At 34.6% G+C, this 25,633-nt stretch overlaps 1 protein-coding gene and 1 long non-coding RNA gene across 13 annotated transcripts in view; one reads left to right on the top strand and one right to left on the bottom strand.

The window, feature by feature from the left end:
* Positions 1–6,493: 6,493 nt before the first annotated feature.
* Positions 6,494–25,633, bottom strand: part of LOC123864465 (matrix metalloproteinase-14) — a 32,697-nt gene continuing 13,557 nt past the window's right edge. The window contains exons 2-14 of one of the 12 annotated variants that reach the window (XR_006795782.1): positions 20,041–20,194; positions 16,800–16,904; positions 16,528–16,696; positions 15,359–15,434; positions 14,599–14,676; positions 13,933–14,064; positions 13,310–13,478; positions 12,474–12,677; positions 11,698–11,954; positions 11,146–11,311; positions 8,868–9,055; positions 7,521–7,644; positions 6,800–6,834 (exon numbers count right to left, since the gene is read on the bottom strand). Coding sequence is in view for 3 of the 12 variants with exons in the window: in XM_045904924.1 (XP_045760880.1) it covers positions 6,719–6,834; positions 11,146–11,311; positions 11,698–11,954; positions 12,474–12,677; positions 13,310–13,478; positions 13,933–14,064; positions 14,599–14,676; positions 15,359–15,434; positions 16,528–16,696; positions 16,800–16,904; positions 20,041–20,194 (1,626 nt within the window). In the remaining 9 variants the exon portion in view is untranslated. Of the gene's footprint in view, positions 6,835–7,516; positions 7,645–8,867; positions 9,056–11,145; positions 11,312–11,697; positions 11,955–12,473; positions 12,678–13,309; positions 13,479–13,932; positions 14,065–14,598; positions 14,677–15,358; positions 15,435–16,527; positions 16,697–16,799; positions 16,905–20,040; positions 20,195–25,633 lie in introns of those variants that run through there. The other 11 variants (XR_006795781.1, XR_006795783.1, XR_006795788.1 and 8 more) reach the window with 11 other exon arrangements.
* On the top strand, positions 6,841–22,741 carry LOC123864501. The gene is made up of 3 exons (XR_006795797.1): positions 6,841–7,007; positions 11,977–11,987; positions 22,731–22,741. It is a non-coding gene; the product is annotated as an uncharacterized LOC123864501 (long non-coding RNA).

Raw genomic sequence — 25,633 nt, 5'->3', positions numbered from 1 at the left:
CACACGCACAAACATTGCAAAATAAAAGCTCATAATGAAGTCACGATATAAATATACTTAGATAATTTCAATAGGTACAGAGCCCGGTCCGTAATCGTTAATGTAAGGAAAACACCAAATCGTAGCCTTTTACAAACAATATACTTATAATATGAGTACAAATAGTCATTTCGATGTTGAAATATTTTATACAATACCTACATTTTTTTTATTCGAACACGAACGTTAAACAAAGCATAATATTTTGAATGTATGAATTTTATCTATTCTGCAGTAAACTATTTTTTAAGGATTTTTTTTAATTTATTAAATCACCACTGCGTATACATTGCTGTGAATAATAAAAATATAGCTGTGACTGTGTTACCGTGAAAGTTCTGAGGTATCTGCTAGGTATAATTAACTAAATTTAAGCAGCAGAAATCCTGAGATGCTGGTTCGGGAACCAGATCGTGCCCAACTGTGGGACGTAACTTAAGTTCCTGCTGTTAAGGTTAAACCTTACAGATATTAGTTAACTTATTATTTAACCGTTAAAAGAAGGTATATTCCTCCAAACTAACAAAGGGGCGTCGTTCCCGCCATGTTGTGATGTCTTAGCTAGAAATATATTTTGAATATTTTGATTCAATATATCCATACTTAATATGTGAAAGTGTGTCTGTCTGTCTGTTAGCTTTTGATGGATATTGGTGAAATTTGATACTGAGTTAGCTTACATCCCGGAGACAAAAACATAGGCTACTTTTTATCCCGGAAAATCAAAGAGTTCCCAAGGGATTCTTAAAGATCCATCCGTTCAACCTATTTGCATGAAGTACAGAGGTAGCTTGCGTCCTGGAAATTGACATAGGAAATTTTTCCTCCCGGAAAATCAAAGAAAACTCTTTGGTTTTACGGATTTAAAAAATCCCGTGGAAACCCACAGGAAATCCACGTGGACAAAGTAGCGGGCAACGTCCATTTTTTTATTTTCCAATTGATTCTGTAGGACAAAAGTTCAACTGATTGTGTTTTTATTTTGAATGGATGGAATAGGTAGGTATATACTTAAAAAAATATATTGAATCGAAATAATATATTTCTAGCTATATATAAAGTCACAAGTGGCCTTTCTTAGTTTGGACGCGTTGTACAGGTTACCTATAACTTATATGACAGATTATTTCTAAAGGCAGTTATTTTTTTCACCAAGGGACTTATACTTTTCAATTATTAAGTAGGTAGCTATTTGTTTACTGTGTAGGTAGGTACAGCGTGTGGTCTCCACCTGGATATACCTACCCTGCATCTAGTGGCGTGCTCAGGGGTTGAAGTCAGGGTAGGCTTTAGTTAGATAAATACCTATTTACTAACAGGTTATAATGAAAAATGAAAACTGATTTATTTCGACTAGAGTAAGCATTGCTTTTTGTCTCTATGACTTGCGCGTCACTGAATAAAAGCTGAAAAAGAAGACCATTCCATTTCACCATTAGTAGATAATAATTATATTAGGTATATTGCACAAAACTGCCCTATTTAACACCAAAAGCAAGAACTTTCGCGGTATGTTAAGGCTCTGTTTACTAAAAGCTCACAACGAAATCCTAAAAGGTCAAATTCTTACAATGGTTCAGGATCATAGCCACGAGTACACAACAATCCAACACCATAAGATAAACATGTAGAGGGGATCAATAGAGACAGTGACAGTTAAACTGAATAAAGTATTTAAGTTGTAGAAAGTTGGTAGGTATTGGAGATAAATAATACTTAATTGATGTTGTTCGTTTTTTATTATTTACGATAGCCATATCGCATTTGGGTTCAACTGTGTGTTTAGCGTGTAATTGCACTAAATCGTCGTCCTTTCCAAAATATCTTGTGTTTAAATCTGACAAATATATGGGAATGTCCATCAATCCAATCTTAATTTTAAAAAGATGCAAAAGACATATTTTCAAGGAATTTTGTAGAACGAAATCCATTAAAAATATGTAAAGTAATAATATAGGTATAGGATATATTTCTAATTAAGATATCCCAGCATGACAAAAACCTTTTCCTTTTGTTAATTTGAACGAATATTTGGCAATTACCGGTATTGTAATTGGTTGATATTTCGACAGAATTAACATTTGGTGCCCACCGAAAGCTGAGCGTGAACTTAGTGGCGTTGAAAGTTTATCCGCCTGTAAATGATTTCATAAGTAGTTACCTAGTTCATACAAAAAGATGGCCACCATTTAAATAGAACGATAATCGGATATTATATCTAATCAAAAATTAAATGCTCCGTGAGAATGGATTTCTTCAGCGGCTGTCGGAAACTCTGCGGCAGCCATCAGTTTTTTTAACGGTTTCAAGGACCTAAAGTTAAAAGCATTTTACAACACCTCTACGACTAATAAATACTTTTGACGGAGGTGGTGAAATTGAAATTTTCTTAATTTTTTTGCTTTTATGAAAATACAAATTTGAAAAAAATAATATTTAAAAATACAAAATCCTACTATTTAAACTAATAACTACTAGTTAATTCACCCCGGCTTCGCACGGGTGGGTACCTACCTATTCCATAGATAAATGTGATCAATCATAATACCGGTTTGTATATCAAACCTTTCTCGTGATAATGAAACCCATAATGCCTGATAAATATAGGATAACCTACCAATTTTAAAAGGTGGTTCAACTCTCCCACCTGAGCAAGTCTCCCGGACTTCCCCTACTAGTTTTTTGAGATTATCCTGTCGATTTACAAACTTACAGTTTCATTGTTGTATAAATGTGGGCTCTGCGCGAATAAAAGCAAGTAGCTTCATTAGGATGCTTTATTATTTTGAGCAATCCGAAAAGTTTACACGCACGTACAGGCGGATTTCAGAAACGCGTCACTGGAAAAGTTTTAGGAACCAACAGTGATAGATACCTACCCAACATAGTACATAAAGGTGGTAATTCAAATTAGGGAAATTAATTGTTAAACTTTGTTGCAATATATTTTGAGCACTCAAAATTTGTATATTATAGGAAATTTAGGGTTTGTGACATTCTGATATTAGTCATTTTAGTACACTTGAAATTTTGAGATTGGATGTAGGATAAGTGGTCGTTTTTTATACAAGAGGCATAAAATCGCTTACAACAGTGCGACCAGGAGAGTAATTGGATGTAATTATGTATATAATCTGTTAAGTGGAAATATTTTGTAATTATGTAAGAACACATTCATTTTACCAGTCAACCAAAAATACGCCACCGCATTTTTCATGAATGTTACTTTTCTTTGGAGAATGTATCCAATATTTTTAGTCTCCTTATATCTATAGGCACTATTCGTTTGTTTTAATAAAATTTAAACTGTTTATTTTAAATCGTTCCTATCCCTTTTTGTCATTTTAAACCCCTATCTATTGAAAATACATTACCTTATCATCTTAAAAGCGCAATGTTTATAATATGATGGTGATAGTAATATAATATGACAAAGTTGAAATCTTATGATGAATAGTCATATAAATTAAGGTTTTTAATCATTTTTCATAATAATTTGTACGCGACCACAATAGTAATGTGGATAATGAATTAAATGATCAATATTGGTGACTATACGACCTGGTGATTCCTCAATAACAGTAGGCTTTGATATTATTTGCGTTCTCATAACATAAGAAAGTTGAGAGAAATAAGCTAATAAACTCAAGACATTTTGGATGTGTAATGAAAAAACCAGTCAAGTGCGAGTTAAACTCGCCCACCGAGGGTTCCGTATCTTGAAAAGAATCATTATATAAATAGTTGCTTGGTTAGGTATATTAATCTACCTTCTTAAAAACAAATCGCTTTTATTTAGGATCGCAAGTTTGCTTATTTATTAAGGTTCATTGGTGATTACCTATTAAAAAAACTGTGCTAATAAGGGTTTTTTTTTGTTTTGTGCACATTATTCACTTAATAGCTAGCGGTATTTTTCTTGTTTCCATTTTTTACTTCATTATTACCACTACTAATAACTCCACTTTAAAATTTCAACCCCCGTTTCGGCCGCTTTCACAATTATTATTTTGTTATAATATTTCTTGATTTCTTTAAATAAGGTTGGACAAGAGTTATCTAAAACTATTCAAAATTTCAAGTCGATATTCCATGTCGATAGCATTAGTAGTAGTTACTGAAATAAGCAACTGTGACGGACGAACAGACAGGGGGATTCAGTCGCACCATAAGGGTTCCTATTTTACCAATTTGATATGAAACCCTTAAAACGATCACACAGGAGGTAAACGGAATCGAATAGAGAAAAGGTACCGAATAGAATAATTGTTAAATACGTCAACAGAGTTGTCTAGCCATATTCTTTGATATAAATGATATAAGTTAATGATTTTTATGCATTGCAATTTATTATTTCGTTGTTGCTATATTGAAATATTACTCGATACTTATATCACATTATAATATGTGTGGTCAATTTATTTTATTTAAAATATGTTCTGTTCGATATTCTATCAAAGTGTTATTTATGTTTATTTTACATCATGAACAGAACCACGAATAAAATTAATTATTACTATAAGTTCTAGATCATATAAATATATGTACTTACTTAACTATGTAATTTCATTGTTCTATTTCATTTAAGGAGCATACTTATGAGAAGAATTAAATCTGTCCACAGGGCTACTATGTAACTTTAATCTTTATAATGTTTAAAATTGCCTGGTTAATAGTGAGAGAGGTAGTATAGTATTTTACTCTTAATTAAAAATAATAATGATACGCTTTGACGCCGCCCTGCTTACACCAAAAATCGTCACTACTATTTTCATTTTTAGTTCATTTTTCCTTAGTTTACTTAAACGATGAACAAATCGCAAAAACTTTCTCGGAGAAATGTGTAAGCGACGTGCTGCTTTAGACTTTCTGGAGTTTTTTTCACTCGTGTCGTGATTTTAAAGTAGATTCGTGGTAACAAGATCTTATAGGCCGCGTAATAGTGCGCCACTAACGCATTTCAGCGAGAAGCTACTTGTTTGTTTACCTTTTAATTAAACCAAGGAAAACTAATTTCATAGATACCATTGCGTGCTGAGCGCGTAAGGGCCAAGACATATTGACGTAGAGTCAAAGCGAGCGTTGCGACGCGTCTTTTCTATTGTTTAATATTACATGCTTTACATCCACTATGTTATTTACTAACTTGTGTAGCAAATTATAATGAGTAGGTATACGAATATTTATTTTTCGCGACCTGAGCTACTGTACACTTTTTTGATTTTTCTTGACACTTTCAATATAATAATATTACACAGCATATAACACTTTCGTATCCTTTTTATCATTACAGAAAAGACGCGTAGCGTTAACTTGACTCTACGTCAATAATACGTCAACCCTTTTTCTGAAAATTTTGGTGGAAATGCCAATTGGTCGATGGGGCGAGAACAAATAAATTCAGTAATATGGTGTTTAGTATCAAGCAAGGTCAGCATTATCATCAATTCAATTTGGCACGCCTGTTTGTCATATCTAAAAGTGATTAAATACCTATTGTACCTTGATAGTAGGTATATGTGTAGCAGAGTAGCAGACCAATGCAGCAATTTTTTACCTACTTTATCGTTTTCTCTTTAAATGAGGCCATCCACAAACTGCATTAGGAACTTATGTTCCGAGAGAAGTTTCAAATTTCTATTGTTATTCTTTATCAATGGCGGTACGGCGCGAAAGCGTATTCACAAAGGCGGGCGGCACGCTTCCTTAGGGCGGGCCGCGGCGCTCTCGAACACTGCCACAGTACTACGGGCTACGGCTATATATTGATATGATCTAGGATGTGTCGTAGGTATTTCTCGAGTAGTGATCGTGTACTAAGTCTTATGTTACGCCTTCTAAGTGGTATGAGGTGACGTAAACAGCTCTACAAGTAGAGTCTTGCGTTGGGAGTTTTCGCCCGGCCGCGTTATGCTCAGGCAGGCTTTGGTTGGCGTGGTGGAACACGCACGCGGGTTCTGCGGGTAGCGCTCTGAGCGTCGCTGAGCGCAGCCGAGGGCCACGGAGCCGACACGAGTGCTCCGCGCGGCGCACGGCGCATCCGCCCCGAGCACCGGTGCCGCTGCCGTGCCTCTCGTTTAGTTAGCGTCTTGCACTCGAACTAAACTTAACATTGTTCGAATAATCGTAGACAGATTTTGAAGTTTAATATTATTTGCATTTTCCTAAGAGTTAGAACGATTGAGACAGTAGGTCGCACGACCGTGTTATGATGAATTGTGGAGATGTTTATTAAAAAAATACGTTTATGAAAATCAAATAAAAACGAAAAATATTGTCTTATAAACCTGTAATTACTAACTTAAGAGGAATTATTGGAGAAACAGAAAAACGTTAAATAAACCGATTAAAATACAATCATGTCTATCATTTAACCAGTCCTGATTTTCACTCCACCAAAATATAACAACTACTTAGTTACCAGATTATTAGATTAGAAATAAAATACATATTTTCTTTAAATATTTTTAATACAAAAATCGTCGCTTACGTCAATATCACACTCGAACTTACATCATCTATTTATATTAAGTATAAAAACTATGACTTTTAATTAAATTATCGTTCTCACAACAGTATAAAAGGACATAACATCACAGCATGGCGTTCGCTATACACAATATACCGAACGCAGTCAGGCACACAACACTCGATCACAGAGGAGACGCGGTGGCCGGCGCTAGGCGCGCGGAAGTGTCCTTAACAGGAGCAGAGAGCAGACCGAAGCGAGCAGGAGAGTGAGCGACTGCCGAGCGTGAGCCGCGCCGCTGTCGCCGCCCGCTGCGTGGCCCGCATCTGCACACCACAAGCCGAATGCTTTACACTACGAAACAGGGGGGCTAGTGCAAGTGCTCAGTGCACCTACGTACTACAACATGCTACGGGCTTAGAACAACACAAATGGAGTGATGATGACATAAAAGGCATAATTAAAACAGGCCGAAGATGCCATACCATACTTAAAGCTTGTTACTAACATCTAATCATTAGTAAAAAATGTAGTTCAAGAAGTTTGACTAGTTTGGCAGGTTGTTTATTAGGTTTAAGTACTCGAATCTTTATCGTATTGTATGATATCAAAAGAAAAAATTATGATGGTACGAGTATATTTTGTCGCAGTCGGTCGCTTAAATAAAATTAGGGACGCTCTTTAGTAAGGACATTATACTATTTGTTTGAACTGTAAAGACCATTGGTAGCTCTGTACCATAATTACCTGTTAAAATTATATGGCTGGCAGGAAACAAAGATTGATTTATTTTAATGATCAAATATCAGATGAATTTAGGCGTATGTGTGAGATTTGAATTGAAAGTTCCTTAGGTAATTGCTTTTACTTCAGCATATGTAATAATTAACTACATTTGTTAAGCGTTTTTAAAAGTTTTATGGAATACTACGTCAGGACTCGACTTTAGCATTAACATAGCATTAAGTATGACATAGGTACGGTTTGGCAAAACAAATGAAAAGTAACCTACGATGCGGGTGAAAGATGTCGCGGCGGAGGACGTTTCGCGCCCTCCTAATATTTCTGAGCTCCGAGTACATAGTTTCTGAGCTACGAGAGCTACAGTCTAGCTCCACTTGACTGAACGCTGACCACTGAAACATTAACTTGCCTTTAGCAAGAGTTCTTTAGTTTATGGTACCAATACCCGAGTGCATCTACGCTACGGATGGTTTATTTACATGTCAACACTCTCACATGCAATCTACCTACTCATTAGTTAGGTACTTACCTATTTACATAATTATCAGTCAAACTAGCGATAAAAGAAACAATTCTTTTATTCGAGACCTTATACCATTCTATAACCATGGGTCTAAATAAATCACTTTCTAAATAATACTCCTATTGACCCCCTATTATTTCACCCCTTCTACGATTATGTACATCGGTATCTACAACACGATTAATAGATATTACGTTAGACTAAATAAAAGGCCTATGCATGCGTTATACGCCTTGGATTTGTTAGTCACACAACATCATCTAAGTACAGTTTATAGGTAAAAAGTAAAAACTAATTATATTTTTTGTCATAATAAGGACATTGACACGCCACAAGGGTAGGAGGCCAAAGACCCGCGACATGTCTTTTCTAAAACGATGCAGCTAGCAGAATTTTATCTTCAATATACCTGCGTGTTATTTTAAGAGGAAAAATTTAGCAACATACAGACAAAAACGGGCGTGCAGTTATCTCCAAAGTAAATTGATAATTGGGTACTTTGTATAATTTTAGAAAAGACGCATCGATTTCCTTTGACTCTGCCGCAATGTTTGTTGAGCCTAATGCAAAGAAAGTGCAAAATTCGAAATAGCTATATAGTTTTATAATCAGTTTTTGCGAAACACTTGTAATGTGCATTACTGATCAGGGTTGAAAGATCTTACGAGACAATCCTCCGAAGATTGCATTGTATTTATAAGCATGAAGATGTTTTACAATCTTAAAATAAACACTCGCAACGGCCGCTTGACTTTATCTAGAATAGCAAAAAATAACTTTGAATTTACCATCTAATAAAAATTGCTAAAAATATTGATCAAGAGTAAAATTTAAATATTTAATTATTAGTTTTTTTCTAAATGTGAAACAGGTGAAATATTGTGCATTGTAAACTAATTTAAATCTGACGACCCACTAATCAATTATTATTTATTATTCACCACTCACCATGGTTAAATGAATGAGTAAAAATAGGAAAGATGAAAATGCTCCGATGAAAGTTAAGTTAAGTGCGCAAGCTCCTGCTACTGCCAATAAAGCGAAAAATTCATGCAATAACATCATGCTAATGTGAAATAAAATAAAACGTACAGGCAGCGCGTGAGAAGCTCGCCGGTACTAAAATCACCGCTTATGTCTATAATCTCACTGGTACATGATCCCCTATGTTACTAATTTAGTCTTTGTTCTTTATGATATTCTCTATGTACAAATTGGTCAGGAACTCCGAGGCTATTTCCTGAACCAGAAGAATGATCTGGGAGCGGATGATTTTAAACCTAGAAGACAAACACAAACACACAACGTAATGTGACCGTCCCAACCACCATGATATAAACACGTAGTGTTATAACTTTTATAGGTGACAGAGACTTAAAACAAAAAAATGTGCACTTTAATTCAAAATAATGTTGGTAGGTACTGACTAAAATATTTAGGTGTGGACAAATATTTAAGTGTGTAAAAGTGGACACAAAAAAACAAGTACTTAAATATTTAGATTACTGATTAATCAAATAAGTAACAAATGACAATCTTGTTTTAGATACGACTAATAATAATTAATTAAAAGTGTTCTAGAGTGCACGTAAAATTGCTGTGATTTGTGATTAAATTACTTACTTAATATTACTTTTTTGGTGGATACCAAATACTATATAAATAATCTAAAATTATATTAAATGTGTGGTGTTGTAATATAATGAAAATTATTATTTATCACAGAATGATAAATTTAATTTTAACAACCTTCGTTTATTATGAAGTTAAAATAAACTCTATTAGGTTTTTGTATGAAACAAATCTTCATTACATTACATTTCAGTAGGTTCGGGATGCCCAGAAGCCGCGTTGTCGTCCGCTTGAATCCATCCACCGTCAACCACTGCCTTCAGCAAAACCTCAAGCTTTAATATTTACAGATTTGTTAAGGCATAGCCGATTAATTTTTTTAGTAAAAATATCAATAAAGCTTCGTTTTTTATTAGTGTAAATTATGTTAATATTAGTAACATTATAAAGTTAAAAATTTCAGATATATAGTTAATTAGATTTTCATTTAGTTGGTAGTGTAGGGAAATAAATGGTATTAGTTTTTGTACAAGCTCTGTCCATAGTCAGAAACATTCCTTGGTTAGTATCATATGACCATAATAGGATGAAAATGAAAAAGAAACACGAAACATAACATAAACACAAGAACATAAATAAGAGAGGAAAATAAATATCTAGTACAACGTCTCATGAAATATCTAACACAATAAAGGAAGAAATTAATCTAATACAGCATTTTAATGTATATGTCAGAATATAACAGGTAGGTATAATAAATAGTAACAGAACTGAAACTAGGACAAAACAATACACAAGAGCGAGCATTCACGACACATAACAGTGGAAGACGGTACTGTAGACAGTATTTTATTATTCTCACTTGAAAACAAACGCGCGTTACTAAAACAGGATAGCTCTTGATAATACTAAATTATACTTAATATATAAATTTACCTTTACTTAAAAAGTAACTAATCTGTCATTCAATGAAGAGCTGATTTTAAACTAACAACAAACTCTAACAGAATATTTCCTACCACAAATAACCTAAATATTTTCAAGGCAAGAGTGCATAGGCATCTTCTAGGCAACCTAGCGCTCCAGATAAACCTCATCAATGCTTTTCATCAAGCATGACTGTTGTTAAGCGCAAGCCTATCTCGCAATTAATAACCCCTATTCCAATACAAATCATTTCTCAGTTGCGGTGGTAAGTGAAAAATCATCCCTTAGACAAATTAACTACCTTCCATTTGTCAAATGTGAATATGACTATTATTTAAGAGGGCTCTCTCCGTCACTCGTTTCATACAATCGTAGTTCCAATTTCATTTGAATATTAAGCAACCTAAGTCCATGAAATTTTGCAGACATAATCTAGAAACTAATATCTGTGTCTGTGGTGTTTTAGATTTTTCTAAAAATATGTAGTTTTAAAATTACAGGAGCTCAAAGATTTGTATGTAAATTTTTAAGACCGCGTAACTTTGTAACCGAATATTTTGTCTGTGGTTTTCCAGATTTCTGTTAAAATATTCGGTTTCAAAGTTACGCGGTCTTAAAATTTTCATACAAATCTTGGAGCCCCTGTAATTTTAAAACTACATATTTTTAGAAAAATCTAAAACACCACAGACACATATATTAGTTCTATTTTAAATACTATAAGTATTATTATTTGATTTTCATTTGTGATCAATTTTAAATGCTAAATCATTTGATCCTCATTTCTGAATCATGTTTGATCTTTAGTATTTTCAATGATCTGAAAGTGTCAGTTCGTCAAGAGCTACCCTGTGCTGGGTCCCGAACCTACCTGCGTCGAATATGATATCGCCCACGTCGTCGTCATCGTCGTCGTGGGCGTAGTGCGAAGGGACGGAGAGTCGCGCATTACCTCCGACGGTTCCACGCGGCGCACTACTACAACCCAACCACCAGTAAGCAGTGGACCTTGGGAATGCAGGATTGTCGGTGTCCACCTGAAATTAGCGATATTATTTTATATTTAGTTTAGCAGTGGGAGGTTGGGCGGTGCATATCGCATGCTGCATGTTGCACCATACAGATTTGTCTGGTTTCAAATTAAGCTATTGGTTCCTTGTATATATCACAATGTGAACAATGCCAGTTATTTTAAATAAATAGCTTGACTTTACTTTAAAAGCATACCTATTACCTGCTTATAATATTTTAAAGCCTAGTTAAATGAATAAGCTCAGAATTGGCTGTTCGAAAAACAAGGTTTTAACTACAGTAGATAATGGTCATAACTCTGTCTGCCTCAAATGAGTCAATGTTGAAAATTTTAATTAACTGTTCATTGAAAACTATGTGGTTGCCAAAAAAATGTAGAGAAAACACTTACACTGAAAGTTCTATCATTAAACCGCCAATATGATCCACCCTTAAAGAAGTAGGTATATCCGTTCGTATACTGCAATGCTGCCTCGATATTATCAGGTATTCCTGACCAGTTGGATAACGGTTTAGGATACGTGGACTTGACGGGAGGGCGTTGCGCGGGGTCGAACCTCCAGAACTTGGAACCTTTGTAGAAGTAGATTTTTCCATTGCCGGACCATACTAATGCTGCATCTATATTGTCTGGGATGCCAGTGAAACCTGGAAGAATAAAGTTTTTAAGGTGATTTAGTTGTGCGACTTATGAAGAAGAAATTTTAGTAATCCATACTAATACTAATATTATATAAATGCGAAAATTTGTCTGTCTGTCTGCTACGTTTTGACGTTTGGTACAGACTTAGATTATATTCCGGCGACGGGCATGCATAGGCTACTTTTTGTTCCCATGGGACTTTTAAAAACCTAAATCCATATAGACGTACTCGTAGATCATTATCTATTCGGTAGGTACAGAAATAGCTTGCATTCTTGAGATGGGCATTATAGATAACTTTTTATCGCGGAAAAACAAAGAGTTTCCACGGGGTTTTTGAAAAACCTATATCCACGCACACGTAGTCGCGGGCATCATCATTATTATTAACATAAAATATTGCGGGCAGTATTGACATAAAATACAATATTTTATTTGTAAGGACTTTTCCCAACAACTCAGTTTTTTATTAATTAAAAGGTAACCAGTAGATATTTAGGAGGAATATCTTTGGTAAAAATTACCTTCGCTAATTTCCTTGGGATAATCTCCGTCCATCTTCTGTCCGTTATACCGCCAGTATTTAGAGCCCTTGAAAAAGTAAGACTTTCCGTTTTTGTAAGTGAAAGCTGCATCGATGTTTCCAGGCAGGCCGGGCCATGATTGTGAGATAAGGCGGGGATAGCCCGATGCTACGCCGTTCTCCGTCAGTCTCCAGTAATGTTGGCCTGGAGAAATTAAATGATTTAGTACCATCTTTAATCTTTATATTATTATATTAATACATAAATTTACAATAAACGAATTTGTTCTGTTGCCACCCAGCCAAGCGGAATTGTGTTCTGCGAATTGGTATCTATCTATATAGGAAAGTAAGTAACCGCCTGGCGGGAGTGCGGTGAATACTACATTAGTGATACCCGCGCAACCGCCAGTCCGTTGAGGGACAAACACAGGTTTTAGTGGGTGCAAGCCCCACATAACCCCTCCGTTTCCCCTGACGGAAGGGTATGCGTTAGGCATTTCCTGTGTATAAAAAAAAAAAAAAGATCAAGCATTGTGAATGAATTAATGCTCACATTGCTCTTACTACTTACCGAAATTAATAAACACTTTAAAACTTTGTAGCTGCTAAATATAAATCTGCAAAAGTTTACCATCTGAGGTAGAAATCTGACAATATTTTATAATTTTTATGATAGGGGTCCTTACCTACACTTTAAGGAAATTTCTAAATAATTGTTAAATACATGTACAAAATTGCGGAACTGGCAGGATTCGAACCTGCGTCTCCTGGGTTCGCACCCGATACCCTGAAATAAAGTTTCAAGCTCACAAAAAATTGAAAAGAGAAATCTACCTTTGAATACAAAAGTGGCACCGTCGGCTGAGTTAAATATGGTATCAATGGTGGGGTCCGAACATAGCGTGGCATCCTCGGCCGAGGGCTGTGGCGTGGTGATTCGTGGCACGGTGGGGTTGGGGAGCCCACCGCCAATATCGATTTGCGTTTTACGACCATACAAAGCCTGGAATTGTAATTAGTAATTTTTTACAATTGCGTGCACATAAACCTTACCTAAATAGCCACTGTACGTCGTTCAAACAGAAAAATCCATACTTAATATTATAAATGCGAAAGTGAGTCTGTCTGTCTGGTACCTTTTCACGGCCCAACAGTTTATCCGATTCTGACGAAATTTGGTACAGGGTCAGCTTATATCCCGGGGACGTACATTTATCCCGGAAAATCAAAGCGTTCCCACGGGATTCCTAAAAATCCATCTGCTTAGCCGATTTGTATGAAATGGTACCTAGGTAGTTTTACGTCCCTGTAATTGACATAGACAACTTTTTATCCCGGAAAATCAAACAGTTCCCACGGGATCTTTAAAAACCTAAATCCACGCGGACGAAGTCGCGGGCATCAACTAGTAAATTATAAAAAGGTTGTTGCTAAAGTAGAGTAAATCATTGTTGTACCTGTATGCCCTGTATGTCGTCCTGGTCGAGCTGGAAAGTGGGATCGTAGCCTCTGTAGAAGGGTGCCATTAAAGCTGAGCGGACATCGCTATGCGAAAGCCCTAGAGAGTGACCAAATTCGTGGGCTGCTACCTACAAACAAAAATAAATCAAATTAATAGTCTGTATATTATGTGACATCTCTGAGGACAACGCTTTAAAAATTATAGTTTAAAACCCATATTCAATAACCAACCTTGTTCAATAACTTGTTGCCTGACAACTGATGAATTAGTTGACTTATTAACTACTTCAATAACTGATGTAGGTAGGTAAATTTAACGATTGATTTAATAAGTTATTGTATTTTAAAATTCCTAATATTATGCAAAGAACAAAACGTAATTTGGGTCATATTAAGTTATACTCTATTTTAATTTTACTGAGCTTAGTTCATTGTATACTTAATACGAGTATACCTTTTTGCAGTATCTAAGTAAAATATTGGCAAAGATTTTAAAATGGAATTGTGCAATTCGTTCTCGGATTCAGGGCAGCCATGATTTTTACAGTTGAAACCGAAGGTCGGTTTCAAAATAAATTATTTTTAGATTTAATAATGACAATATGAAAACGGGCAAAGATGCAGATTAATATCGATAGCGGATTAGGTAGTAAAAAACTTACTTGGAAAAGATTGGTTCCTCTTCTGGAATTGATGGACCACATTTCAGCGTCATCAAAGTGAGCGTCACCACCGTATACCTTTTGAAACGGAAAATTATTTTTATACCTAGCAATAATTTTACATGTTCACACGTTAAGCAATTGTCACAATACCAGAGATAAATAAAATTATTATATACTATTTAGTTACAGTATAGTTATCGCTTTCACTACAAATATTAGGTATGTAAATTGTGACATAGGTAGATGCAACATCCCATTTGGGTGTAACATTATTACTTAATTGGTCTTCACGCTCATGTTTCTAATGTACATGTTTTGTGATGCCATGAAAATGGTAAATAACCATTCCATTTTCTACGTTGAACGTCATGTTATACCATCCTATAAAATAGTATAATATTTATGTAACTTTTAACTTATAAAGTTCCTTTAACTATGTTTGTTGATGCGTTTTCATATTATACATCTTGAATTGCATAAGTATAACATTAAGTTATTCGTTAGAAAAAATAGGAGTAAGTATGATGAAATGGGACTCGATTTCATCATAATCTTTTGCGGTTTGATGAAATCCTAGATCACCTTAGGATTATGTAGAAATTGAGTGTTCAATTTTGTCATATGGCTTTTTCAGGTTTCATCAAAGTACACCGACAGATACTATACTATACTACACTGATATACTATACTATACTACACTAATTATGGCTAAACGGACGTTATGGTCTAGTTTAAAATATGTTTGTGAAATACTTACAGGAAAGTAAGCATGGGCCAGGGTACCACCAGGGCCGTCGAAGGGGTCACCATCACCGTGCTCGCCCTTTTCAAACCTTCGAAAATATTATCGTAACATGATGTTTGTTCCGTTTTTATTTATACAAATTATACATCTAATCCTTAAAAAATATATTACCAAAATTGCAGATTTCTGTACAATTTTGTTTTTTTTTTCAATATATCTATGGTTTAAAACCATGCTTATATCGAATAAAAATTTTTAAACTTAAACTTAAGTTTAAGTTGGTAAGTTACATATTATGTATTTCAACAGTACTTAGATAAAAAAGAAATATATATATTTGCATTGAAAAAATTTATCACTAAAAAATTATATAGGTATTTATTTTTTATTAAATTAAATATATGTTTTGGTTTTAATCTGTTCTGAAATAGGTCAATCGGTTGATTGATGATTAAAATATGTGACACTAAATTCAATTTTATAATAACATTTTTTTTTAAATATAAGTAAGTGCTACGTGTACTGTAATAGATGGAAAAAGTCATGATTTTCCGAACGAAATCTGTAGTCCTACAAATGAGCTTATTTTGGACTTAGGTACGTCTAAAATCCTAATATATTCAGTACATCGAAACCAGCAGGTACAAGTTCGTAGTACGTACTAATACGTAGGTATGACATCGGTTTATGGGTACTACATTATGTGAATCAATGTCAACAATTTGGACTTGGTTACGCAACGCAGATCACCATTGTACGAAACCATGCAACAGATAAGTACACACATAGAAATCCTAACAGTCATCGCCATCAGTGATGCAATTTATTTTCCCATCTGTGTTTGAATGTAAAGTAAATAAACGTTGGTAATATTAGGCACGCCAGTATATTATTTTTATTTATCAACTTTACAATAAAAGCCAGATGGAAAAGCCTTTATAAGCATAGTTTCGAAAATGATGAAACAAAATAATTTTGTCATTCCTTATTCAAAGTCCGGATAATCGAAGTAATTGCTATATTTATAAATGCTTTGAGTGTTTTTGTAAAGTCTTACTTTTATACCTACCTTCAAACATGTAAACGGTTCTTTACAGTTGTTTCGGAGTGACTCGTGCTCCAACAAACAAACACACCAATTATTCTGAATCAATAATGATAAAAATATCGTAGAATTTTACCTAATTTCAATATGGACCTGTCCGGCACGCTTCTGGGTAAAGGTTAGGTCCGTATAATCGGACCAAACGGAGAATGCCTTTGCCAGCTCGGCGTCAACCTCTGCATGGTTCAGTCTAGATGGATACTTGGAGATCTTGTATGTGAGGTTCTTTACACGCCATCTTGAGCCTGAAGAATGAATGAATTAAAAAAACAGTAAAACCTGCTAGAAGATTTTGAAAATTGTTAGATAACACTAAATATGACGTTATCACAGAAATTTATAACTTACCTTGAAGCGCGTATCGCTTGGACCGGCTTTCACCAAAGCCTACTTTATCTTTAACTCCACACCTTGGCAATGACATTAGCTTGACAGTTTCTTCGTCCAATTCACCTGAAAGAAATATTATGGATTAGTAATTATTAAAAAACCTGATGGTTAAAACAAGGGGCGGGTTTCACCTTCTTTACAAACTGACCATTTGATATTAGTACTTAGTTAGTATTCTTGAATTGACGCAGAAGGTGACCTCCTAACTTTAAATGTAAAATACAAAAATCCTAACCTAACTGCGTTTCCAATCGTAGCTAAACAAAGGAATCTCCAAGATATCGAATTACTTATAGATGTACAGAGTAGGTATGAAAACGCTAGGTAGGTATGTAACCTATCTCGCAAAAAACCATATATTAATAATATTATATTACTTTAGCAGGATAATATTATACAAAATCATCATTTCAAAGCGCACCCTCAATGTGTCGTTAGATGTCAAGGAAGTAATTACACAATCATAGCAACAAAAACCGCAAGCGGAAAACTCTAACAATCAGGCAGAATGGTTTAGAGGCGAACTAGTCAGCATGGCTTTTAATATTCATATGTTTGATAGCCCGAATTACACACTTTGCATCACCTAATGTTTATACGCAGAATTAGCACGCGTATTGAATAAAATCGTTGTGATTTTATAATCTAAACTTATATTCAAGAAAAATACTGTAGGTAATACTTAATGTAAAAAAAAAACATACTTAATTTGTCATACTCAAGCAAGAACGAATAATTAGGCGACGAGTCTTCAAAAATATAGATTCAAATGTTTGATTCATATACAGTACTAGGACGCTGGCGACAATGCCTTTCTGTTTTGTCAGCTTAACAGGGCTCTCTCCGTCACTCGTTTCCACTCGTTTCATACAATCGTAGTGCCAATTTCATTTGAATGTTAAGCAACCAAAGTCCATGAAATTTCGCAGACATATTCTAGAAACTAATATCTGTGTCTGTGGTGTTTTAGATTTTTCTAAAAATATGTAGTTTTAAAATTACAGGGGCTCAAAGATTTGTATGAAAATTTTAAGACCGCGTAACTTTGAAACAGAATATTTTAACAGAAATCTGGAAAACCACAGACATAGATATTAGTTTCTAGAATATATGTGCAAAATTTCATGGACTTTGGTTGCTTAATATTCAAATGAAATTGGAACTACGATTGTATGAAACGAGTGGAAACGAGTGACGGAGAGAGCCCTCTTAACCTTTGGGTTAAATAAATGCCAACTCTTGGGTCACCTCACACCTGATGAGTTAATAAATTTTAGGTAGCAAATAGTGAAATGTTATGGGAATTTTATATTTTATTGCGAATGCGAAACAGAGACTTTGAGTTTAATAAAAGAACTACTAAATATCTTGAAAACAACCAGCGAAAAATATACAAAATTCTGGTAAAGCAAGGCGAACACTTTACGTTTAGGAACTGGCGTGGTAATAAACAATGAATAATGTATTATGTGTGTACTTCGTTATTTGCTTACATAATAACTGCCCCTAGTGCCGACCAATAAACTGATTTTCGTATCAAATCACGTACATCGTAATGAAGATTCAAGTTCTGCCCACGTAATGGTATGGTATTCGAATAGTTTGCTGCCAACAGTACATACTGTAATTGCATTACCAATGTCATGTGGTAGCTACTCGTGACAACGCGAATTAAAATGATTCTGTTATGGCTGTTACTACGACATACCTGCAGATGTAGTTAAATTCTATAACCATCGATGTCTATAATACACCATTTTATTGTATCTACTCAGATACAATAAAATGGTGTATTATAGACATCAATGCACTTATGGCATTTAAATAACCCTGTGTCCTAATCCGTTACAGTTACATCAGAAGGTGCATACAGTACTTACATATACAAGTTTTTAACAGATCCTAGAGCCTCGTAATATGCACTACAGGTGGGCATAGTTCGATACTCCCTACAAGATTTTGGGTAACTTAAGGTTTCCTCGTCAACATAATAACAATTCAGGATTTTTTTACCCAATAAGAAAAAAAACTGAAATCTCCAAATGATATGACACATTTTTGCACCGTAAGCGTAAATTTATAATATTATTGGTTTCTAACTAAATCATTAAAAATGTAGCTAAAAGTAATAACTTACTGAAGAATGTTAAATAAAAAATAACGCTATAGCAATTCTAATTGGGCAAAACCGCCGCTATACAAAATACATATTATTATACCAATTACTTCCAATACGTAGAAATTAGTTTTTCTTTTTGTACATATGGCTGTATTCACAAGGTTCACAATGCGGACAAGGTCGTGTCGATTTCGATATGGGTTACCACTACACCAACTATTATTTTCTAGTTTAGACTCATAAATTAGTGCTTGGCTGCAATGAGACCTCCTGACAAGTAAAGATGCAGCATAAAATGGAGCGCGGCTTATCTAGAAGATGCTTATCCACTCTTGACTTAAAGTTTCGCTCGTGATAAGAATTTATAAATTGAAAAGATAATTTATATTAAAAGTGGAGGGAAAACTGATGCCAGAAGAGCGTCCCATATCTTGTCCAAATCAGAAACGAGGAGGCAAATCACTTGGTATGTCCGTCTGTCCGTGGAATTTCCACCACGTATGGGTAGAGACCAAGACGATGCCTTCCGGTGCGATGAACCAGATCAAAAGTACATAACTCTCTGAAATAAGTATATCCTGTAAATCGATATTTCCGTACGTACTCGTACATATCCGTACGTTTACGTTTTACGTCAACCTCGTAATTTTAACAAATGCACTGTCACGCATAGTACGAATCATGTAGGTACATGATACTTTATCCTCTTTCATGGTGGTAAACACAAAAAGCCATTAAGATTAAAGGACGAGATTTGTGTGAAATTCTTGTGATTATGACGAAAAGTGGAAAAATATCGCATTTCGCAAGCGGGACTTTTGTTTGTGCCACATTTTATTCGAAATTTTATGAGTCACCAGAAGTCGACAGTTTTACTCTCGTTTAAACGGGATTTCTAAGAGCTCCGAATAAAAATAATTCACATTCACATGACAACATTTTGAATTAGGATAGGTATATGCTACATTGAACCGCATAAGAAAATAACTAACAGACTTACATATCCAGCTTACGATTAGATTAGTGATTATATTAAACGCAAGTTGATGTCTATGAAATATTTGAAAAAAAACATAATACCTGTACTATTTAATCCGGCAAAACTCTGGAACTCTGCGATGGCTTTTTTCCATGTACTTTCGTCCATTATGTGACCGCTGGAAGGATTCCGTACGGACGGGCTGAGGTAGCCATATTGGGCCAGGTACATCTGGAAGTCAACGTCATAATCAGGCTGCCGCATCCAAGATTGGACATGGACCTTTGTCGAGATGAAGTTCATTAGTAATGGTGCAGGAAAGCGAGCTAAGATTAAGCTGTTAGGTGATTACTGCGTCGACCTAGTGTTTTCCTAGTATCAATAATAATAATTAATAGGTGGGTAGGTACATTTCACCAGGGTCTGCTTATTAGCAACTAAAGATATATGTACCCTTTTATTATTTCGAGTCTACTAAGATTATTATCAAGACCAGGCAATTTCAATATGTCTAATAGTACTTTAAATTAAATAATATAGTCATGATTATTTAGTTTTATTTATTTCAATAAATACTCTAATACATATAAGATTAGTTACTTATATTTTATTTTCATTGTTGTTGATTACTTAGAAAATCAACTTCGTGGAGTGAAGCAGATGGTACTAACAGACACGGCTTTGTTTGCAAGGAGCATTATGGAAAATAATGGCCATACATTCATGGCGGAATTTCCTTTAATTACGGAACCCGCACTATCGCATAACAGACGATGAATAACCCCTAGCACGTGAGTAATGCTAATGAAAAAAACACTACTACTTGATACAGACACTATGAATATGATTTATTTGTTGTTTTCCTTATTTGTAATTATTGTTTAAATTACAGCACGAATATGACCCACATTCGGTAAGAACTAATTTTTAGGAGGTTACTTATTTAATTTTTCTCATACAATGGGTATATTTACCTCAAGCGTAAGATTCTGTAAAAAAAACAACTTAAAATTATTTTAGCTTTTGTCGCTCAAATCGTTAATATTACGGTTTGTTTGAAGTAAAACCAATAGATTACATCACTCAGTATCCGTAATTGACCTGTATTAACAGTAGGTAAAATACAGTCTGACCACATAAACATAAGCCATATTTGCATGATGTGGCATTTAATATAGAGCATAGGATGAATTTTTTTAGTGACATTTCAACTATGTAAGTAAGTAAATCTTTAACTATCTTAGATAACTCTAAAAAATCGGTAGCTATCTCAGATCGATATAATCAAGCCTCAATGTTAATAGTTCAATGCCAACGACCAAATTTAAAATTCGAAAGGTTGAACGATTAAAAAAGTTACGTAGTAAAAACGTCTAGTTCATCAATTTAGTTTTTACAATGTTAATTACATCTGCACCATTCAATAAAAAAAATCCGTAGAACGTAGCTATTATTTATACTAACTGCTAAAGAGCCTAGTAATCAAATCATTATTATTTACCACGTATAATGTAACTATTATTATAATATGACAACAAGTTATCGCTATTGAAATAAAAATAATTGATGAGCAAGAAATCTTCCGACAAGATAAACAATAGAATGGCAGTAGATAAATGTTAGATTATAGAAGCACGCTATAACGAGATTATCAAGATTCAAAGATTAACCTATAAAACGTCACCTGTCGATATCGAGAGCTCAATACATAGTTTTAAGTGTTTAATACAATGAAATAGTTAGCTGCTAGTTCTTTATAAAGGTATCCTAATCCTAATAATACTTATTATAAATGTGAAAGTGTGGATGTTTGAACGTTTGGATGATTGTTACTCAATCACGCAAAAACTACTGCACGGGTTTGGCTGGAAATTGGAATGGAGTTAGATTATACTTCGGATTTTTATCCCGGAAAATCAGAGTTCTCGCGGGATTTTCAAAAACTTAAATCCATGCGGAAGAAGTCGCGGGCATCAGCTAGTAATTAAATAAAAAATTTGGATCGTAGTAATCTTGGTTTGCTTTTCACAGAGTAACTGAAGATAACGCTGATCGTTTACAACAAAGCACTTCACTAGCATGGGTAATCTTTACACATTAGATATAGTAGGTACATCATACAAGAGCAAGGTTACCCCTATTGTTTACTGTAAGGCCTCAGATAAGTTTAACGAAAGTATCGAAAAAGTGGTTCTTCGTTAATTTTATGTACAGAATCACTATGCATACCTATTATACTTAAATGCAAAAGTGTGCTTTTTTGTTGGCTTATTGGTTTGTTACATTGATTTTGAAAGAGCCACCCCTTTGTTAGTTTGTCTTTCAATCACGTCTCATTGGATCAACGGATTGACGTGATTTGTTGTATGGCTATTCATAGTAGTCGTATATATAGCCGTAGTCCACCACGCTGGCCAAGTGTGGATCGGCAGACTTCACAGCGGTACTATTGAAAATACATACCTACATATTATTATAAGGACTTTCAGAGATGCAGGTTTTTTCAAAATGTTTGCCTTCGCCGGTTTAAAGCAAGTGTTTTTTTTAATTTATTGCTCAAAAAATGTAGGTAAGCTTAGCTCCGAAAAGTTAGAGCCCGAGTCCGACTTCCTGAATCAAAGTCACCGCTTCTTACTAAGTAGCTAGTGTTTAAATTGTTATTGGACAAAAATACCTACTTTTCTCTCGTTTCTTGCGTGCGCTCAAGCTAAGTTATTATATAGGTAAGTTATTTAAAATTAGAGTTTAACGTTTTCACGATGGTAATTTACGAAGCGACATAGTCACTTAGTGACTAAGTTTCTAAATAAAGAGAATACCTAGTAAAAAGCTTTGAAGCTTTGTCAAGTACCTATTTGTCAAGTAAAATTTTATGGCACATAAACGCAGGCTTTATTTTGCGATCGTTCACCGCAGCTCAATAGGGATGCAAGTTCAAGTCGGAGCCGACCTTGGGTGCGCGTGCGCCGAATAGTAATCCATGTAACACGTCTGGCATCGACGCCCTTTGTCTCTTCTGTATTGACATCGGGAAATAATCTCATAGAATAGTACACTTATTTATTAAATCTTGCACTTTGTACTCTAAATAAGGAAAATCTAAAGGAAAAAAGTATCTGCAATGCACGAAAACCGGTTTTGCTTTGGATTGATTTTGCACGGCGCGATGTCACTCGAAGTCATTTGGGCGCTCCTTATTAAAATTACGCTACTTTACCATCAGCCAGATACATAATATAACATTTTAATTTTTTGAAGTGTCTGTTGCGATTGGTAGGTATAAAAGTTCATAGTAGTAGATACCTACTTGCTTACTTACGTAAAAACTATATTAAAAATTATAAAAAGTATATCTTTAGTCTAATGAGAATACTTTTGTTAATCCTAACTACTTTACCACCTATATCTTATCTAGCTTACCGTACTATACCTAACATAAGACGTGTTTGATATATTCCTCTGTCTTAAATTAACCAGCGTAGACAGGAGCGTCAAATTTTGCTAACATGTTACGTAAATAGGTAGGTACACTGTGTAATTATCTTGAACAAATATTGACAGGAAATAAGTTACTGACGTTGGTTTTGAGTTCTCATACTTACCGCACAAAAATAGATGTGTACCTACCACGTGTACATGACAAATATAATATGGAAGGGTACGCTCTCAAATATTTAATGCAAATAGGTGTGATTATATGCCCTTTAGGGCCTTAGCAGACACGATGCTTTTAACATCAGCGAACGGCTTTTTGCGACTACATCGCGATGTAGCGATAGTTTTGATATTTAATTGCCGTTAGATGACTTTCTGAGTTCGATCACTGTATTAAAATTACTACTAATATTATAAATGTGAATGTGTGTTTGTTTGTTGGCTTGTAGTCTTTCAATAACGTCGCAACGGATCAACGGCTAGACATGATTTTTTGCTTGGGTATAGTTAAAGACCTGAAAACCAGGTGATGAAGTCGCGGGCATCTTAATAAATAAAATGCCTACTTAATAAAAAAAATTGCGCCTGGAGAATGTATGTGTGCAGAGTGAAGAATTCGATCGCGGCATCGAGGTTCCGAAAAGTAACTAAATTGCCTTTAGCACCAGCGATCATCATGTTTGCTACGGCTCTTATTTGTAATTATTAAATTTTCCATTGAAAAAGTAAATGTCTTCTTAAACCACTAATTTTAACAAAAAATTAAGTGTAAAGTTTACCATAATATGAGCTTCATTATTAATCAACACGATGTAAAACAAAAAACAAACCAACTAAGAAATGCAGCCAGTATTCTTGGCACCATTCCACGCGGGCATGATTTGTATAGTAATTAGCTAGCTTTAAGTTTTATTGTAATATTTTCAAAAAAAAAAAAATGTAAAAAAAAAAAAAAAAAGTACCTAAGTTTAGTGAAGTGCTAAATAATATATTATTATGGACTATGACTAAAGTTTACCTACCAGTTTTCGGGTGTACGTCTACCTATTATACCATTGGCCGACAATAAGGGGCGATGACTCCTGTATTGTTCATCACTGACAAATGCAGCCTGCAGTTGAATAACTGACTGTCAGTGACAGGATTTGTAACAGTAAATTTTGTTAACATTCTCGTTTTCTTATCAGATGTAAGCCTTTAATGTTTACATGTTGTCTGTTTATTGAGGATTGTAAATGTGAACGTTATCAAATGATCTTTTTTTATCCTTAGTTCATATAGTAACTTGGATAGTAGAAAAAATAGCTCTATCTAAAAGGTACAAAATATCAAGTATAGTAACAAATATAAAAAAAAAAAAAATACTGTCGAATTGAGAACCTCCTCCTTTTTTTGAAGTCGGTTAAAAATATGGAGAGTTACAACGGGTAAAGCTTTTAGTAAACTTTCCCTGAACAATAATAATTACTTATAAAGTATTAAGACATGCTTTTATTCGTAGATATTTACTGTAATTACCTACTTTTTTCCAGTGAAGTATTTAAATCACGTGATTTTTTTTGTATTTTGTAGGTCACATCGCAGAAATCTAAATAAGGTAATAGAAATGGCATATGTATTAAAAACACGATCATCGCATTTCGCCAATTTTCCTCCCAGGGACGAATATAGACCGGAAAATCGAAGAGCTCTCACGGGATTTTTAAAAACTGAAACCTACACCAACGGCGGTTGCGGTCATCATTAAATTTTTTCCATAAGCGGAACTTACGACAAATAATCACATAAAAGCGACATGAGACATCTACCTCGTTATTGAATCGGTAACAAGAAAGTCTGAAGATAATGCAAAGGCGCTTGTCAAGGTGGAGTAAAATTCGGCACAACCGTATCGGGGTCAGTGTGTCCTTGTAACGGTCGGAGGCTGCGCTTGCGTCTGAGATCTTTGTATCGAAAAAACACTCCAAGTAATTACGTATTCCATGTTGCTTTCTTTAAATCATAGTTGGTGTTACTCCACTCTATGACTTTATTTTTTATTTTTTAAATTTCACTTAGATACAATTAATATATTTGTAAGGTTCCGACAAGAGCCATAACATACCGCACGGTCAAGGTTATTTTTAATTAGTTATTTCGAACAGTATAACTGGACTAACTTCATACTTAAACATCACTGTCAAAATCCAGAGAATTATAGGCGAAGCGTAAAACACCTAATTACGTAATATTGTATTTAGAGCTCGTTACTAGTATGAC

Source organism: Maniola jurtina, chromosome 4 (assembly GCF_905333055.1).
Source record: "Maniola jurtina chromosome 4, ilManJurt1.1, whole genome shotgun sequence".
NCBI lineage: Eukaryota > Metazoa > Arthropoda > Insecta > Lepidoptera > Nymphalidae > Maniola > Maniola jurtina.
This window is presented reverse-complemented; position numbering and strand designations above follow the sequence as displayed.